Below are 19,606 nucleotides of genomic sequence, written 5' to 3'. Positions count from 1 at the left end.
AAAAAGCGCTGATATTTTGCTGTTTGTGTGTAAACATTTATTAGGTTGGTGCAAAAGTAATTGCAGTTTTTGCAATTATTTTTAACCTCTTAAACTGCAATTATTTTTTGCATCAACCTAATAGAAATTCTGATACTTTTCTTAGAAATGGGAAGAGAGGAGCTTTTGGAGTTCAGCTGCTGCCAAGTACGACCTCAGCCAATCCCAAGGATCACAACTATCTTTGGAAACTATAAGATCAAAAGGGTCTGTCTTCTACACCCTGCCATTCTTACCTTGTACAATTCAAGGGAAAGATTTGCCAGAAAACAAAACTAAACAAAACCCCTAACCAAAGACAACAAAACCCAAAACTCTGCAGTTGTTAATGATCGCTGCCCACTCCGCTGCCCCGTCCTCCCCCAGTCCTTACACAAAGCTGCTTTCTTGCACTTACTTATGCAAGTACTGATTCACACCAGACAAGTGTACACTTTAAAGACCTTAAAGACTTAGTTTCCTGTGTGACTTTGGAGCGGATCACCCTTGATAGGAGAGTAAAACTCCTGCCTGCAAGTATGTGGTGGCTCCTCTGGAACTTTGAACTCTGAAGCTATTCTGGTGGTTCCAAGGAATCACCTGGCTAATTGCGGTGAGAACACCGGGTTCAGTTACCTGCCCTGTCAGTTTCTCCCATGCAACAGAAACTGCAAACAAAAACACAGGTAGGTGTTTCACTCTACGCGTACGTAACTTAGTATAATCACTTAACAGGAATGCTAAATGAACAGCAGCAACAAACAAAAATAATGGATGATAAAGCATTCTGACATCAAGAATTTGATTTCCCACAAATCCCAACTGCACCAAAAGAGACCTGATTTCGAACTGCCTGTTAGAGGCCACCTAACAGGCTTTGAATAAGCCATTTAACTGAAAAATTGGGTAGCACTCACAGGAAAAGACTGGAGAGGCAGGGCAGCTTGGCTGCTGGGACTGGCTCTGCCACTCCCTCATGGCGGGGGTGGGGAGGGAGAGGAACTGGCGGGGGGGGGGGGGGGCGGGGGGGTGGCCATGGGCCAAGCTGCTGGACCTCAGTGCATGTCTGTTTTCTCCCCAGCAAAACGGGGATGAGGGGGAAGAAATGAGTTAACATATATTAAGCTTTTTAGAGTAATGCCTGTCACACGGTAAGCACTTTGTATGAATTTGCTATCATATAGACTTTCCCTCTTCTTTCAAAAAGAACAAAACTCCTAAATGGGATCATCTGACAAGAGTCCCAAGCACAGTGTACAATTCTTAAGAACTCATTTTGCAACATAAGAATATTCATCTAAATGAGTTATCAATGTGTGACACATTCTGAAGCCTAGGGCAGGAAACTAATTCCCTTTAAGGAATAAAAATTCCAAAACATCCCCCTGCACCTTGGGTGATAATAACCCAGGTTGAACTCCCAAATTAGAACCTCTGACTATTTCAGTGAGAAAGGAGCTCCACAGAGAGAGAGAGAGCCATCATTTTCTTTCATGTTTTCACTTGTGAGCAGCTACTGTACTTGAAATGCTTCCCCCAATGGACACAGCCTTGCTCCTAGTTCATCAGCGCCTCTAGGGGGCAGTGCAGCGTAAAAACATTTGCCTAAAGCAGGTTCTGAGGCCTAAGTGATGAAGGTGGTGCACACACAGCAGGTGAACCGACACCACTGCTGCCCACCCAACATTCCCCAGCCAAGTGAGACAGGCACACTGACCAAAAACTACAAATACTTTGATGTTGAAAGTGGTCTGTTCTAAGGATGGGAGACCTCAGGGGCAAGAATGGGGGTGGAGGGAGAGGATTTCTAAGGAACCTACAACGTTCTATCTTGGTGGTAGCCACAGGGCGTCCACTATGTAATAATTCTTTAAACTGTTCACATGCTTTATACACTTCTGAATGTCTGCATATTTCACAATTAAAACGATTGATTTAGGAATGTATTGATTGGGCAGACATTCAGCTAGGGTTATTTTCCCCAGAGGATAAGGCAAAGGAAAAATGACATTTAGTAGGAAAAAAATGGGCCCACTTGAACCTTGTAAAAGTTGTCACATTCTGGCGTGTGTCCCCATGTATCTGCAAAAGCTTACCCCACTCCTGTGATATGGCATATTATCACAAATAAAAACACACAAACATCAACTAACAACATTAACTTTTAATAATGGAAACAAATTGCCATTCCAAAAACAATTTTAGGGAGGAAAATCTTCCCTATAAAAATAAACTTAAATTCATCAAAATTATAAATATTATAACTTTTTATGCCTGCGATTCAAAATGCTCCCCTGCAATACTTACTTACCCCTTCATTTAACATCGTTCCTGTACCATCATATATTGAAGAGAAAACAGTATTACAGCAAAGCTTAGATAGTTTAATTTAACATAACAATTTGTACAATGATTTTTAAAAATCTGCAGCCTGAGTGGCCCTTCTTCTTTTATACATTAACAATGCTGCTGCAGTAACCAGTGTTTGGGAGAGAACATCAGTCTTCAAGAACCACGAGCTGACAGAATTTCAGTACAGTAAGTTTTCCAAATTGCAACTTGTAGTGCGCACGACACTGAGCAAGGTTCTGAATAACACAGGTGAGCATGCCTATTTCAGACAATCTATTTCAAGTAAAAAAAAAAAAAAAAAATTCACAGATACCCATCAGCTACTACTTTAGGTTCTAACAGTGTCTTAATCTGAGAAACAAACGCTTCACAAAATGTAAGCTCACTGGGATGGGTAATGAAAACACCAGGTGGTTGATAAACAGTCTACTCAAACCCAAGCCATAGTATGAATAGTAAAACCAGTATAAAAACCATGAAGGCATTCCCTGAACAATAAAGGTAAAGTGTTGAATGACAATGACACTAAAACCTCATCAATGCACTAAAAAGAAGTTACATGCAAAATTAAACAAGATGTGCCATACATATTTTATAGCTAGTTTTACTTTTTTTTTTTTCCAACTTTCCTTAAAAAGCTCAGGAAGATAGGATTGTCTCAGTCACGTGTGTGGCACAGCACAACCAACACTACGTCTGCCTCCAGCAAGATGGGTGTTCTCTGACAAGTCAGAAGAGCCATCAAGAGAAATAAATGCAATAAAAGGCACAGTTCACTTAAAAGGCAAAGAACTGAAGCACCTTAGAATTTCACAAAGAATCCATTAGGTGTCACCAAAGTGTTAACAATTCTTTGGGAATTTAAACAAAACCAAAAAGAAACCATACCTAGACTAAAAATAGACTGTAAATCCCCCTCTAGAACCACAGCACACCTTTCCCACTGTTTCCAGATTAATTGCTGCATAAAATGAGGTTCTTCCACCTGCTTTAAGGCTTTCTATTGCACCTGCATTTCTTTGGTTGGTAGAAGATGCACTTTTGTTAAACTATTTCCATAAAGAGCCCCTTGAAGGCGGTCAGCTCGGGGGCAGGCTTCCCTCCCTTTCTTGCTGCCCTTTGCCTCTCAGTCGCGTCCTCTTTGGAACTGAGGACCTGACAGTATTAGGTCTTTAATCGATACTCCTGTTCTCCATTATGTAAGAACAGACTTCAATTTAAAAGTGAAGGGAGAGGGAAGCAGGAAGAAGGGAGGGAAATGGAAGGAAAAAGGAGGGAAAAGGAGGGAGTGATTGTCACAAAGGTGTACTGTGTGCGCTTTACTTGACCAATCTCCCAGCTAACAATCGGGGAAACAGCTCCCCGACACAAGCTCCTTTTCAGCTTTGAAAACAACCTGGGGTAAAGCTGTAATTTAACAGGAGTTAGCAAATGGTCACTGCTCCACCAGAGAAGCTGCACTAATTGACCTTCCACTGTGGGAAGAAGAGATCCGGGGGCTGATCCACGCAAGGCAGCTCCAGCTCTCTGCCGAGGTCTGGAAGACCCACCTGCCTGAGTGCTGATTTCAGGTCAGCTGCAGTTACAAGTCCCCCTTTTTGGTCTAGCTCCTACTTTCTTTGGCTCTGTTCCCATACTTGACTCACCAAGAAAATAAACAATCCTACAATGGTTTTAACATCTCAAAACTGAATGCTTTTAACTCCTTTACAAGCTAATACACCTTTCTCTTTCAGTTATCAACTCTTGGCCCAAACCACCCTCCCTCAGCTCCTACCCCCACTCAAGCCTTCTTCCAAACTTGCTCTGTACTTTCTTTGTCAAGCTCCTCCAAAATCCTTCACAAATTCCTCAGAGTTCCTAGCTTCCTGTGCCTTTCAATTTACATGGATGTTTCCTCTGATATATATATAAAAAAAAAGACATAAAAAACAGGTAGTTTCAACATAGGACAAATATTCAGATAGATTCCTTGTTAAACTGTAAAAAACAAAAAGTAATTTGCACATCCCTAAAGCTTAACATCATCACATAATTAAAATAACCAAAGGAAATTTGTAAAAACCCAGAGTCCATGCTTCAAAGCCCTCTCCAATGCTCGCGATGCGACGACAGATTCACAGCTTGCTGGGAGGTAACACCGCGGTGCTGTAACAGAACAAGCTTGCACCACCCCTTACAGAGGGTGTCAAAGGTACAGGATGCTGCGTGACCACGTTTGGGGAACTAAATCTAGAGACAAAAAGGGGAAGACCCTCGCATCACAGGGCCAGAGAACAGCCCTCCGGGAAGTGACCCTTGCTGCTGGTCTGTACACAGGTCCTGCACCGTCCCTCAGTGACAGGGAGCCCCGCTTTAATCCGGTTTCCACACCTCGCTGAGGGCTTCTTCCAGCTTCTTCTTGTAGGCCGCGTAACGCTCCTTCAGGTTCTGCAGCTGCTCATCTTCTTCTTTGTCCAAGATACGCAAGAAATTCTGGAGTTCTGGAAGGCTGAAGGCTTCCCACTGTGAGAGGATGCAGGAAGAAGAATGCCAGGTGTTTAATGCCCTCAAGACTCAGGAATGCCAGCCATGAGCACGTGGAGGTGTGGCTGCCCTCCCCTGGGGCACTGGCAGCCCAGTGCCTCAGAAGCCATGGTGTGTAAGAGCTGAGCTGTGTTACCAGCTCTACCACCCCCTTCACTCCCACTCCGACCGCGGCTCCCTCCAATTGCCCTTCGGCTCCTGTCCTCGCACTGGCCCTCACGAAGGTCAAGGCCTTCCAAGTAGACACATTCACTGCTGACTGACCCCCAGAAGCATTAGAAACACTCCATCTTAAAACACTCTCTTCCCTTTCCTTGGAGTCCTCATTATCGCTCGTTTTCTTTCTCACTTCCCACTATAAATTTCATCACATCCTAAATAGTTCTCCAGTCTGCCTGCTTTTCTCCATCTCTCCTGCCCCTAGTGCCAGCCACCATCATCTCCTCCCCTGGGATGGCCTCCTTGCTCCACTCTTATGCTCCCCAAGCTATTCCCCAAACAGCCACCCTGAACACAGATGCCCCTCCCGCTAGCCACGATTGCACTCTCCAGGGTTTCAGGTACCCACTGTCAACCGTGGTCCAAAAACATTAAATGGAAAATTCCAGAGATAAACAATTCCTAAGTTTTAAACGGTGCACCATTTTGAGTAAGGTGCAGTCTTGAGCCGTCCACTCTACCCTGCCCAGGACAGGAGTCGCCCACTTTGCCCAGGTCTCCCTGCTGCAGAGGCTCCCCGCCCATTGGTCACTTAGTAGACATCTCGATTTTCAGAATGACTCTCCCTGTATCACATGCTTGTGTTCAAGTCATTCTTATTTTACTTCATAATGGCGCCGAAGCACCTGCAAAGTGCATCCTTTCAGTGAAAAGGTACGTATGTATAGGAAGAAACAGTATACGTAGGGTTCAGTACCATCCATGGTTTCAGGCACCCACTGGGGATCTTAGAACGTATCCCCCACGGATCAGGAGGGACTGCTGTACTCTTCGTAAAATGCAAATCTGGTCATGCCCCTCCCCTGCTTCGGTCCCTTCAATGGCTTCCCTTGGCTGTTTCTGCCAAGTGTGAAAGACCCTCTCGTCTCTCCCAGCCCCGTCTTCCCCTCACGGACAACCTCAAGCGGCCATGCACACGTTCCCCCTCCTCCACTTGGCCTGGCGAACTCCTCCAGCTTCAAGTCTCAACTTAAGAAGGCTTTTGTGACTTCCTCCCCTCCCTTCCCAGGTAAGCCTGTTAGGAAGGGTTAAGTCTGTTGGAAAGCCCTCACTGGGCACTGGTAACCCTGAGCACAAAAGGTATCAAAATTTTTCTAAGGATTTGCTCTCTCTCCTGCCTCCACCTTACCTACACTGCATACTTCTCACTATTTGAGCTTTGTCTCTTGCCCTTGAGACTGAGTTCTGTTTCCCTAAAAGCACCTGGTACTTAGCAGGCACAAAATAAATGTGTGTGGGTTTTCGTTGGTGTTGGGTTTTTTTTGGGTTGGGGGGGCTTGTTTGTTTGGGGCTTGGGTTTTTTTTTTTTTAATATAAGAGCAGTAGATGTCAAGAAGGGTATTTGGCATCACTCTGCCTATATGTCCTCTCCTCCCAAAAGGGAGCCCTGGGTCCTGGCTGAGAATTACTGCCACCGCCGGGAACTAGTCTGATGGAGAATTCCCAGGGGTCGGGTCGGGGAAAACTTGGAGATAATCTAATATAAGTGAAGAGACAAGCGACGGAGTAAAACCACCAAGTGGGCTCAGGGACAGAAGAAAGCTTCCAGAGGTGAATTTTGAGCTCGTTATTAAAGAAAATGAGAAATATGGAATAGGAGAGCAAAACTTTCTACATTAGGATATTCTGTTAATTTTCAAAAATTAACATTTTACTTTTCACATATATTCCCCAAAATAAAGTAAGTTCCTCCCACTCCCTGACATCTATGGAAAGTTTCTTCCTTCCATTCAGTTAACCTTAAAAAACTGAGAAACAAGAACACCATACAGAGGTCTAATAAAGCCATTTGGAACATTAATACAAAGCACGTTTACATATACATTTCTAATTTGTGACTTAAAACCACCTTTTAAAATCCTTAGTCCCACTTCACAGATTTTAAAACTGAGGACTGCAAACATTGGATTTACCCAAGGTCACACTCCTAATCCAACAAGAGGATAAGTAGGAAGCAGAGTCCCGGTTTCCTCATTTTTAACCTAGAAACCCTATTCTCACTACATCACAAAATGGACAATTCATACCTTTTCCTGTTCCAGACAAAAGACTGAGACCCAGAGTTTGAGAAGTTTACTTAAGTGTCTTTTAAAGTTGATACTTGATCTAGGAGGACAGTCTAAATAAAGTGCTTTCTCCTTCACCTGAACTGGCCTAAATACAATGCTCCCTGCAGAGAAAGTAGCAAATGATACTACATACATAAACACAATTTCTTAATCATCTGGGAAACAAGAAAAAAGATTCTACAAAGTTAAACGTCTCTCCTGGTAAAGAGACTGAATTCCCTTTTATTCCACTTTAGAGCGAATTAGCCTGGAGACTTGTTAGTAGCAAACATATGGAGAGTGTCAACTTTCAAAGTTCAGCTGGATTAGAGGAATTTGGAGGTAGAAGGGATGAAAATGACTCTCTGCGTGGAGATCAAGTAAAAAAATTTATTTCCTCCCCCTATGAAAATTAAAGACCAATATAATGAGTGCTGTAAAATAATTATATTGTAGACTAACTTTGGGTTCATTTCTAACAATTCAAAAACACGCATAAAGCGCCCTCCACAGGCCCACCTCTCCTCCTTCCATGATGGGGGTGGGGGTGGGGGGGAAGCAGGAGGGAGAGGGAGGGAGGGAGAGGGAGGGAGGGAGGGAAGGAGGAAGAGGGAGGGAGAGAGAGAGAGAGAGAGAGAGAGAGAGAGAGAGAGAGAGAGGGAGAGAGACTCTCCCCGCCCCTTCCTTTCCAGTGGTAAAGTCACTAGATTAGAGCAATAAAACAGGGCCAGCTGCTCTGTATAGTTTAAAGCAATGATGTACCATCACTTACCTCTCCAATTTCATGTTCCCGGAGAACAAAACTCAGCGTGTCTGTTCTAGGCCCTGCTACCAAACGCAGGTAGAGTGGATGTTCCCGGTCAGAGAGCTTGCAGGCGTAGACTGGGAAAGGAACAAGGAGCACATCAGACAGAGGACTGCGCCTCTCCCGGGCCACACTCCCCCCTTTCCGTCCTCCTTCAGATCAGCCAACAGTCCATGTTAGGCCAGCCCACGGGTCACCACCCTCCTCATCTTATTACCAGTAGCCCAGAGGGGCATAAAGTCTATACTATCCTCATTCTAGCTGCAGAATATCAACTGTGCCTTGATCCAAAAGGAAATAGCTTCCAGGAAGTAACTGAAATGGGTATTAGTCCCCAAATGGGCTTATAATTAATTCTGCGCCTCCTTTTAGAAAGCAAGATTACAAACTTCAAAAAGGATCTGCAACCCCCTTAAAAACAATAAAAATACACCATCCAAAGAACACGAAATCAGAGCTCTAGGAGCAAACCTCTCTGCAGGTTAATTTAGAATTAGCAGCCACAGACAAACTCAGCCATCAGAGTACAAGTTCTGGTGCTACAAGCACAGCTCTATGTGTCTCGTGCCACACACACACACACACACACACACGGTACTGCCATTGCCTGTCGTGTTGAAAGATCTGCCAGCCGTGAGGGCACTATTTCGATAGGATGCTATTACTGTCAGATTGTACAGCTGAAGTCCAGGTGAGCAGGCAAAGAAGCTGATAAGATAAAAATGCCGCCGGAGCTTATCTGCATTATTTTGGCACTTCTGGGTACAGCTGCATTAAAGGTGCTCATTTCCCTACAGCTATAAAGTGGCCTCCATTGCTGAGCTGGTGGCCTCAACGGTAGGAACCCTCAGCCTGCTCACCTCTGCATTCTGCAGGGCCCAGCCCACGGCATGTGCTAGACCATGTACGTACTCAGCAAGGAGCTGGGTTTCCTCCGCACACAACCGAGGGCGTTCCTATCGTGTCAGGTTAGTCTGTGCTCTTCTAGAGCTGCTTGAAGGCTTTACTCATAAAAACCAGAGAGAAGTCTAAATCGTTGATTGTTCACACACACACAGACACACACACACACACACACACACACCCCACTTTCAACTTAGCGCTTAGTGAATCACTGTGGTCTACCACTGGTCTCAATTTCTGCTCGAGTACCTAACCTGAAGTATCTCACTCTGTTTCACGCAGTCATTTAATATTCTCTTCCTGTCAGCTGAATATGGGTATTAAGTTCAGATAGGGAGCCCCCAGATCACAACATTATTCACCCACTGTATGTGCCTGGGGTGGGGGGGGGTGCTCGGTGCCAAAATGCCCCCGTGTAACGGCCGGTGAGACAAGCTAAGGAACCAGAACAGCCTGGAGCTGGGCCATTTACATCACTAAGTCTGAAGTGTGTGCTAACACACGGGCCTCTCCACCCTCAAGGCTGCAGAGAACACACGTCCACCAGGCCACTCCTAGTTCAGATGTACATCAAACGTGGGCTGTACCGTGTTTCCCCAAAAATAAGACCCAGCCGGACCATCAGCTCTAATGCGTTTTTTGGAGCAAAAATTAATATAAGACCCGGTATTATATATTATTATATATTATATTATTATGCTACACTATATTATATTATACCTAGTCTTATATTATATTACATTATATTATACCCAGTATTATAGTATAGTATTATATTATATTATTATTATATAATATTATACTATACTATATTATATTATGTTATGTTATATATATTATATTATAGTAAAATAAGACCGGGTCTTATAGTAATGTTTGCTCCAAAAGACACATTAGAGCCGATGGTCTGGCTAGGTCTTATTTTCGGGGAAACATGGTACTACTGAAAACTTCAAGCACAGAGGCATTCTTTTTTGTTTTAAAGAACATTAACGTCAAAGATACCAAAAAAAAAAAAAAAAGTCAAAGCATTTTGTGCACACACATCACAAAATGCTCTGTAAATCCCCCTCACACGTGGATGCCCCCAGGTGCACAATTGCTCGACTCGAAAATAAGGGCAGCCAGGACGCATGAAGTGCATGCCATGGTCACCCTGGTTTCCAGCATCTGTCCCTGCTCTGACGTAACTAACAGATACACGCAGTAGTCTTCCTTCTGCTAATGAGGACAAAAAAAACCCTTAGTAAGAGCAGAGCTCGTTCTCAGTCTTAGCATGGCAGTGTACCTTGATCTTCCCTGTAACAACGCTTGTAAAGTGCAAACTTGGCAGGGCTCTCGGTCACGAGGAACTTTTTGAGCAGGGCCTCGATCACCTCCCCGACAGTGTTGGTGCTACTGATGTGAAGAGTGTTCATACAGCCACTGCTACTGGGAGCAAGTTTCCCGGAGTTCAGGGACGTCTGTGGAGACCTGCAGAGTTCCATCTGTACTTTAATGAAGCCAGTGTAAATCCCATTGGAATTCTGGAGCGGGAAGAAAGCGCACACTTAGCTGGGGCGATGGAGCGGGGGCAGCACAGCAAAACAAACCAAGGAAGGGAGACCCTCTTTGTCTTGTTCGTGCCTTTTACAGCTCTGTGGCTCAACTTCACTCGAGATGGCCCCCAAGGGAATGACCTCAGAGGGAGGTCAACGTACCGCAGCAAAGTGCTTCCAGAGGCCAAGTCTGTAGGGCAGATGTGGCCACAGAAACTGTGGGTGACTGAAGTCCCCGACTCCTGCCTCTGAAGCTGCACGTGAAAGGTCAGGGCCCACTGGAGCCGATGCTAGGCCAACTTGCAGCTTATTAAAGCTCGGGGGTGGGTCTAGGCTCACTGCTCAAAGGAAATGACATCTGCAACCGATGACCAGCTACTCCCCGCACACAAAAAAGGTCACAATTAGGACTTTGAAATACCTAAGTCAACAAGCAGTGGAAAGAAAACAAGCTATTTTCGATCCTGCTGCCTATTATGATATGTCGCAGATGACCAATTTTGCTTTACAAAATTCCTTTATAAAACACAAATCCCATACAGCACGGGACACGTGACAATGCATTTCAGCCACCTCAAACAGCAATGCAGTATTTTCAAAACAAATTCAAGCTACAGTGTGAAGTACAGATATTATAAGCACTTCCTGTCCTTTTGTTTTAACATGGTATTTATGTCTCCTTCTATATATACATATATTTTTACCAGCTTTAGTGAGGTATAATTTTTATACAAAAAAAAACCCCGCACATATTTAATAGACACCATTTGATGAATTTTAGCACTTAATGTATGGTAGAATTACTACTTCTTAGTTGCCAAAAACAGTAACAATGGTCCTGTCTTCAATTTTTCTTTCTACATTCAGTAGTATATTTCGAAAGAAAATTATTGCAACGCTTTATTTCAATAAATCCTAAGGTGTTATATATAAATGACACAGTTAAAGTGGGACATTCGAAACCTCCTTTATGGTCCCTTATATTTCTTCCTTTCCACAAGATCAGTTTACAACACTAATTCACTTGTTCAGTCTTGTGGAACACTTCAAATGTTTTATCTTTGAAACATGGAAACTTGCATCTGTTTTCATCTCCACGGTTGTGGGGGGGGGGGCGGGAGTGGCATTTTTCTTTGATGAAAACTGCTTAAAAAGGAGAAATATCACTGCTGGAATAACGAAGAATAATCTTGGCATTCATCTGCCCCTCTCCCCTTTTTGGCAGTCCCGCTAAGGAGGGATCCTTTATCACAAGGGTTTATATTTAAAAGCTCCTCCTCCAGGGTCACAGAATTCAGCAGGGCCTGTTCTAAACAGGTCACCCTGTCCTTTGCTGAACTCTGTCAGTTCACAGTCAATAGACGGAGAGGCAGGGGTCCAAGGGCCCTGAAAAGTGGCACCAAGGGATGGCAGGTGCCTGGAGGAAAGTCACCAAATGGGTGGGCGAGGCAGATGCCAGCCCAGTTTAAAGGAACATGAATCCTCTAGCTTTGTTGTCAGCTCTCCTTTTGTACCCTTCACTCCCCACTGAGCTGCACACAGTGTTGGTACAGCGCTGCAGAAGCCTGAATCAACAATGTGTAGGAAGCTGAATAGTATGTACTTGTCCGACTCTGACAAAAGTCCTAGCTCAGTTCTATTCCCATCCATTGGCACAAAATCCCCTTCCTGACACTTCGAAATTAGTTACACAAGATAAAACGTATCTGAGGCCTTGCTAGAATCTGAGGTACCGCTTATATGTTAAACCAGCAATGATTACCCTCAATGCTAAAAATCCTTTGTGGGAGGCCAGGGTTCCACAAAATATCCGTTTAAAATAAAATTTAACTTCATTTAACTGATGTTGAGATAAAGCTAGTTCAAAATACAGCTTTAATCTGAAAGATGCAGAAACATGCCATTTTCCTGTCCTACATGTCTTGTTCATTAAACTTCTAAAAGTGTGATTCAGAGATTTTTAAAACATACAGATAGAGTGTAGTACCAACAACTTATATTTTTCTTTTGACATCTGTCAACTTAAAGAGTGTTATGGGTGCTTACCAAGGTCATCTTCAACTTGTCTGTGACTGCTAAATTATATTTATGAACTTTCTCTTTGATTTCCTCTTTGCTGAGGTAATTGTGGGTTTCCTTCTCTTTCTCCACATCCTAGAAGAAAAACAAGCCATGCCACATGTAAGCAATCATAGGAAAAATGCAGATAATGCAGAATTCTTGACACCCAAGACCACTATGCCCAACTATGGAGCACTTTACCTTGAAACATTCTCTCTCTCTCTCTCTCTCACACACACACACACACACACACACACACACACACACACACAGAGTAACAAATTCACCCCCTCACTTTCAAATTCTCCAGTCACATCCACCAATTCTGATTTTCATTCCTTCAGACTACAGTGTTCCTGAGAAATATATCAAATAAAACTAATTTGTCAGTGGCGTAAAGCAATACTTCATTAACTATTATTTTGCAAAATTTTCTTTGCTCACTTTCCCTTCTGCAAAAACACCATTCCCTAAGAGTACCTGCTAGATTGGCTATTTCCATTGTAAACAATATTTAAAGACATATACCAAAAGCTTCTCGTTAGCAAATCTTACAACCTTTATGATTATAGCTTTAAAATACCGTACAGTAGTTAATAAATGTTCACTGGCACGAATCACTGACCTGTCAAATTATACCCAACGACCAAACACATCCTCATGTCAAGATACAAGTAGCCAGACTTCCCCCACCCACCCCCTCTTACTCCTCATCCCTCAGGTCTCACCTCACCCCTGCCTCTCCAATATGAGTTAAGTAATCTTAAGCTCTTAACACTATGAAGAATTCACTCATGGTCTAAAAGAGCTCCACCGGCGTATGACAACATGCAATGGCTAATATGTGATCACAGACGGCCACGCTACTGTATGTGACCGCATGAAGCCAGGTATGTCAGGCGCCTGACTTGTATCGCATTTCATTCTCCCAACAACTTAACCAAGTAGGCACTATGACTCCAGTTTCCAGATGAGATCAAGCGCTACGAAGTAAATTAACCGGCCAATAGGAACTTAACTGCTCTGTAGAAGTGATGGAACTTATCTGAAGCCAGATCCCAAAGGAACTCCAACCGTTGACTGAAACCACTAAGTACTGCCACATGGCTGTGTGTCCTCATTTGTGTCCACTAAATCGAATAGGTGGCCACCGTTCCTGTGTGGGTGTGTGAAAACTTAAAGAAAGAAAGACTGCATAATGAGATTCGAACCTGAGTAGCAACTCAGAAAAGATGGCGGGACCTAACGATCTTTAAGACAAAGAGAGGAAGAACAGTTATATTGATTTATCCCCCAAATAAAACCTCTGAACAGGTGCCACTTTCCCAGCCAGATACGTCGCACCATCCTCACAGCTGGAGATTATCCAAGCAAGCATTTGTTCCCATCTACTCACTGCAAGCTAGTGTTACACAGAATGGCTACTGCAGAACGTGCATGAACACTTGAAGAGTATAAAATGGCTCTTGATCCATTCAGGTCTCAAGTTCTTTGGTCTTAAGACCACGAGAGGGGTGTGCTCACTATAATTATCTCGGTAACTTTTCAATTTCAGCACCGCCCTGATGAAGTCGGGCAGGTCAGCATTGGATCAGACTGGAGAACTACCAGCTCAAGGTGGTACGGTCCTTCCTGAGCAGGAGCCAGCCTCCACTCCCTTGGGAGCACTCTGTCTGCCAATGTAAAATCCCAAAGCAATCCTATTTTTAGTGTCACTGGTTAGTTGAAAAAAACCCACAAAACTGTAAAGTAACTTTTCAGAAGCTTCGATGACTATTTCCAAGGATATTTAAAACACGTATTGCATCTCTCCGCTTGCAATTCACTTCATGGGTGTGGGATGCAACACTGGGAGGGCAGAGGGTACGACCTGGGCTCTAATCCTGAGTCAGGCGCCAACGAATCCCATGCCTGAGGTTTTTTAACTTTTCTTAGCCTGCTGCCTCATTTCCTAGCAAAAAAAAAAGGACCAAAAGCAGATCATCTCCAAGGCACTTCCTGGCCTACTGGGATCATTTTGAAAAGATCTAATGCTGTTCTCACTGGGTGTAACCAACTGGCAAGATGTGTCCATTTGAGGAATGAATCAAGGAAACCAAAGGCTCACTATTAAAACCTTACGAAACAGCTGACTGCATGAATACTGTAGCATGCGCACACCCTAGCAGCTTCCCGCTCAAGTAAGCAGCAGAAGTCTACACATGAAGAGGAGATGGGGTGAGGGGAGTGATTAAGAGCAAAGAGCAGTTGAGTCAGTTTGGTGAGTTCTGTGTTTTCTTTTATTAAATGTATTGGGGGGACATTGGTTAATAACATTATATAAATTCCAAGTGTACCCTGTATACTACAACATCTGTATACTCTATTGTGTGCCACCACCCAAAGTCTAGGCTTCCTCCATCACCACATATTTGACGCCCTTTACCCTCTTCTTCCTCCCCCTACCCCCCTGCCCTCTCATAACCATTATTCTGTCGTGTGTATCTATGAGTTTGTTCATTGCGTTCTATATCCCACATAGGAATGAAATCATACAGTTCTTGTCCCTTCCCCTTGTTATTTCACTTGGTCAGTTCTTAATTATAGGTTTGGCTGATGCTTACTGAACTTACCACCTGTCCTTAGACCCCTCACACCTGCATTCCCAGAAGCCGGAGGAAAACCAAAGGAGCAAGCCAGTCTGGGAAGAGCAGCTTTCCCTGGATCACCCACACAGGGACAGCTGAGACATGCTTGTGTAACAACTCCCCTGCCTTCTCAGACATTAAAAACCCAGGACACTGTAGGAAGCAATAACAGAAAAGAGTTGGACCCAACGGTCTCCAAGAATCCTTCCAAGGCTGAACCCTCAGTACTGAAAGAAAGTAAATCCCAGAGAAGCAGCTAACATCTAAAAGGCTGTGCTCCTGTGTTGGGTTTTCTGGTTTCTGTGTTTTACTGATTTTCTGGTTTCTGTGAGATATAAATGACCTATAACATTGTATTCATTTTCGGTGTACAACATAAGGATTTGATACACACATATATTACAAAATGATCACCACAATAACTCTAGTTAATAACATCCATCACCTCACAGTTACAACTTTTTTTCTGGTGATAAGCAACTTTAAGATCTACTCTCTTATGCGATCCTGTATTTTTAAGTCAGCTGATGTAGCATTTGTACACCAAGGCCACGGACCAAGTCCTTGCTGAGCTCCTGCTGTGCACCAGGCACTTCCCTGGGGGTGGGGAGGTCACCTCCAGCCTCATGGACAAGTCAAGTAAGAGGGAGAAATGTCAAAGAAAAAAGGCTTCCCAAATGGTAACTGAGCCTGGTTTCTCCAAGTGGAGGGGTCCGGCTGCAGGGCAATGACAGGAGTCATTTGCTCAGGACCCAGAGCAAATGACACTGGTTTCTTTTAGTGTCAGAATTGGAGAAAGTCTCCAGATTTGGAAAACTTCCAAACTGTTTACCCCTTTAACAGAGACCGACCCCCTCTCCTCTCGCATAGGGAAGAACCCTCCTACCCTTCCTTCAAATACAGTGCCCTTGGGAATACAGCTGTCTTAGCAGGAAAGAGGAGGAAAAGATGGAAGCCAGGAGAAGTAGGTACCATGGGGACAGAGGGTGAAAGCAAGGAGAGGGTTAAAAAAGAAAGCCATGTGGCAGGCGTGGAACAGATAAAACAGAAGATAAACAGGCATCTTTCATTTGGATGGTGAGGAGAGGAAATGGCCTCAGAGGGTGCAGCCGTCTGAGAACACATCGTGATTGTTCTTGGCAGCGGGAAGGGTATGATGCCACGGCTGAGCGTCCGTTTGGGAAGTGCCACGTCCTCTTTTTTCATAAGCCCCTTCTCTTTTACATTCCCCCAAACCCTCCAGTTCCTTGGAAGGAGAGAGTTCTTCCACACAAAATGACAAACCCTGGGCTCCTCCTGTCTCACGTTTTCATCCAGCAAACCCTGCGGGCTGTTGTTGGGTTCGCTGCAGTTCCTGGGTGGGGTCACATCGCTGTTTTCTCACTGGTGAACTTTCTCATGTAAGGGACACGCCCAACCCCACAGCCACACAGGACTCCTCGGGCAGCGCGGCCCAGACTGAGCTGCAGGAACGGAGCCGATCTCAGCTTACAACGGCGCACAAATCAAGGCCTCCCAAGAATATACCTCTACAGACATGGGCAAAGGGTCTGAGAATTATTTATACTCTTCTTGCTAACTTTTCTGTCATTGTGAAATGATGTCAACACCTAAGAAATTATTCCAAAGTTAAAAATATAAGAACAAAAAACCCTAAACAAATATAAAGCTACATTCAAGAGAGCGAACGAGAGGGTGGACACATCCCTACCACTTCCTCTGTTTTAGCCTAGTGAAGGAAGGCCTGCAGGCCACAGTTTACACACACTTAGGTCTGAATGACAGCTCGGCCATATTCTGGCTGTGTGACCAAAGGCAAGTTATTTAACCTCTCTGAGTCTCAGCTGTCTCATCTCATTAAAATGTGCAAAGCAATACATACTTTATAGGACTGTTCTGAAAACACAATACAACCCACTATTCAACAACTACTTATTGACTGCCAACTGGTGCCCGGCTCCGTGCCAAGCACTTAAAGCTGGGAAAAACAGTTGTGGTTCCTGCCTTTCTGCCTTTTCTTGGCTAACAGCCTGCTCAAGTTTGTCTGACTCCCCTCACCCCAGCCCCTTGCTTCTTGAGTTTTTGTTCTTTTTTCCTTTTTCTTTGGTTCGGGAGTGCTTTTTTGTTTTTTTGTGGTTTTTTTTTTTTTGCATCACAGACTTAAGAAATAAAACTACTGACCCTTTTTTTAAAAAAAAATGCAAATAGCACAGATTCTCTGAATGGGAACAATACACACACAGTGTTCCATGACAGGGGCATGGCACACACTCAGTAGAGGTGTCATCATTCTCTCCACGGGTGGTCCCACAGCTCTCATGTGAAGCTGCTCTGACTCCTGGCCAGGTTTGGGGTCCAGCCTGTGTCAGGAGAGAAGGGTAAACTTACTAGGCCAACAGGTGCTTTCTCTAACTGAGGCTGGATTCCAAACTCATGGATTCCTACTTTTCATCTCATTTCCAAGTGTGGAAATGTCCCAAACAGAATGGGGTACCCAGCGCAATACAGACAGAACACGTGCCAGTCTTGCATTGTGTACAGAATAAAACATCAAGCACCTTTCATTCTAAGACCACACTTCCTTGGAGCAGGGGGACCCCCTCATTGCAAATGGAATTCAGGGATAGTTCAAGCAGAACGAAGTCATTTAGACATCTTCCTTCCAGGCTCTTTGTTCCAACAAAGACATCAAATGAAGTATCATGGACCAAACCAAAACAGAAAATCTTCTCTGGGAGAGATCTTTCCATTGCAGTCAAGGGAGGGCCCTGTAAGCAAACCAACCCAGATTTGCACCATAGCACGGTGCTGACAAGTGATTTCCAGGAGCTAGAGAACAAACTGTTTAGGGGCTGAACAGAAACTTTCAACAAGTCAAGTTAGGTACTCCGGCACTCGATTTTAAAGTATGATTAGCAGAAAAAAACTGTCCTGAGATGTCTGTTAGGCGTGTGAAGTGGAAGCCCTGTGATAACACAGGAAGGGCTGTCACACAGAGCCTTTTGGGAGCTTGTCCTGCTTGACCTTCGTGACTGTGTATGAGAAGGACCATGGGGGACAGCATTTATAGTCAATGATCTTTGTCAGACATCCTTCACTTTCGGTACCATAAGAGGCTAGAGTAGGTAGAGGTTCTGAGGGGGCCCAGAAAGTTTTCCCAAATAAGGATCAGCATCGCTGCTACACATCAGTGCATCCGACAGCATTACTGCATCCAGTGATGGAAACGTCCCGTATCTGTGCTGTCCAAAGAGGAGCCACCAGCCACGCGTGGCAGTGCAGCATTTGACATGTGGAGCTGAATTTTCAAATGTTAATGTTCAATAACATAAATGTCAAGAGCCACAGGTGGCTCGGGTGCCCTACTGGACAGTGGGAACCGAGACGGTAACGTGCACAGGTGTAAAGGAAGAACGAGGAAGGAAAAGACCAGAAGAAAGCAACATAGAAATAATACGTTAAAGTAAAAGGACAGCTAACTGTTCAAGAGCCAACAGGAGTCTCTTCCTGGAGGAAAGAATCAGAACAGTTGCTTCTGAGGTGCGTGGCGCTGCTGCTCTTGACCTTAAAAGCACAGCGCGCTGCTTGCTGCTGTGTTCTCACGGCACCATCAGTACTGGCCATCGGCCGGGTGCCACGTCCAGAGACCCACGCTTATCTTGGTGTCTGGCCATGGCATGCTGACTCATGCTGGCCAGTCCGGGGTTTTGTCCCCCTGCCAGATGGGAAGAGTTTCTCTAAATCACAGGATACAGACTTGGAGCCCCTTTTCCATTTATGAGGATTCAGGAACACATCTTGTCCCAGTTCAGCTTGCGGGCAACGGTCCTCTGCGGCCACATACGATGTTTGCTGCTCATGTTTCCAAAAGCAAATAAAAAGGAAGGAAGGGATGTAACAGCCCCTCATGCTCCTGTATCAAGAGATGCATCACTTATCGCCGGGTAGGAAAGTAAATGGGAAAACGGAGAGCGGCTGCCGAACACTGGGCACCAGGTTCCCCAAGACTCCCACCTCCCATACTAATGCTCCAAGATGTTCTGCAGACAGAAAGGGCACTCCTCCTCCTCCTCTCCCACCCCCCTTGGAGATTCCCAAAGTGCTTTAGCATGCTAAAGGCTCTGAGAAGTCCTGCAGGTAAGAAACCTGTGTAAGCACACAGCAAGGAAACTTTAATAAGAGAACAGGCTTAATAAGGTTGTAAGTGTGGCATTCATTAATTATGAGCAAATGGGGACATTACACAAGAAAAGGTATTTCTTTTCTCTTATTAATTATTCACTTAGTGAGTGGATGCTGTATTCATTAGGGGATATTCGCACACCCGAACCATATCGGTTGAACTTGACAATTTTAAACAACCTCTTTGTTCCCAAGGCTACTTGTTAAACAAAGAGAACAGCAGAAAGGAGTCTAGGTGGGTATTTTAGATAACTTCTAAAAAAAAAAAAAAAAAGGGCTTCAAAAATAGAACTAGGCAGCAACCTTATAAGGATGCAACACTGTACT

At 44.4% G+C, this 19,606-nt stretch overlaps 1 protein-coding gene across 1 annotated transcript in view; it reads right to left on the bottom strand.

Annotated features, from left to right (window-relative positions):
* Positions 1 to 2,590: 2,590 nt before the first annotated feature.
* Positions 2,591 to 19,606, bottom strand: part of LOC117028916 (ras association domain-containing protein 3) — a 68,108-nt gene continuing 51,092 nt past the window's right edge. Inside the window, exons 2-5 of the mRNA XM_033117752.1 lie at positions 12,456 to 12,563; positions 10,160 to 10,397; positions 7,936 to 8,045; positions 2,591 to 4,875 (exon numbers count right to left, since the gene is read on the bottom strand). Of these exons, the coding sequence (XP_032973643.1) occupies positions 4,726 to 4,875; positions 7,936 to 8,045; positions 10,160 to 10,397; positions 12,456 to 12,563 (606 nt within the window). The 3' untranslated portion in view covers positions 2,591 to 4,725. The remainder of the gene's footprint in view (positions 4,876 to 7,935; positions 8,046 to 10,159; positions 10,398 to 12,455; positions 12,564 to 19,606) is intronic.

This window comes from Rhinolophus ferrumequinum, chromosome 10 (assembly GCF_004115265.2).
Source record: "Rhinolophus ferrumequinum isolate MPI-CBG mRhiFer1 chromosome 10, mRhiFer1_v1.p, whole genome shotgun sequence".
Lineage (NCBI taxonomy): Eukaryota > Metazoa > Chordata > Mammalia > Chiroptera > Rhinolophidae > Rhinolophus > Rhinolophus ferrumequinum.
This window is presented reverse-complemented; position numbering and strand designations above follow the sequence as displayed.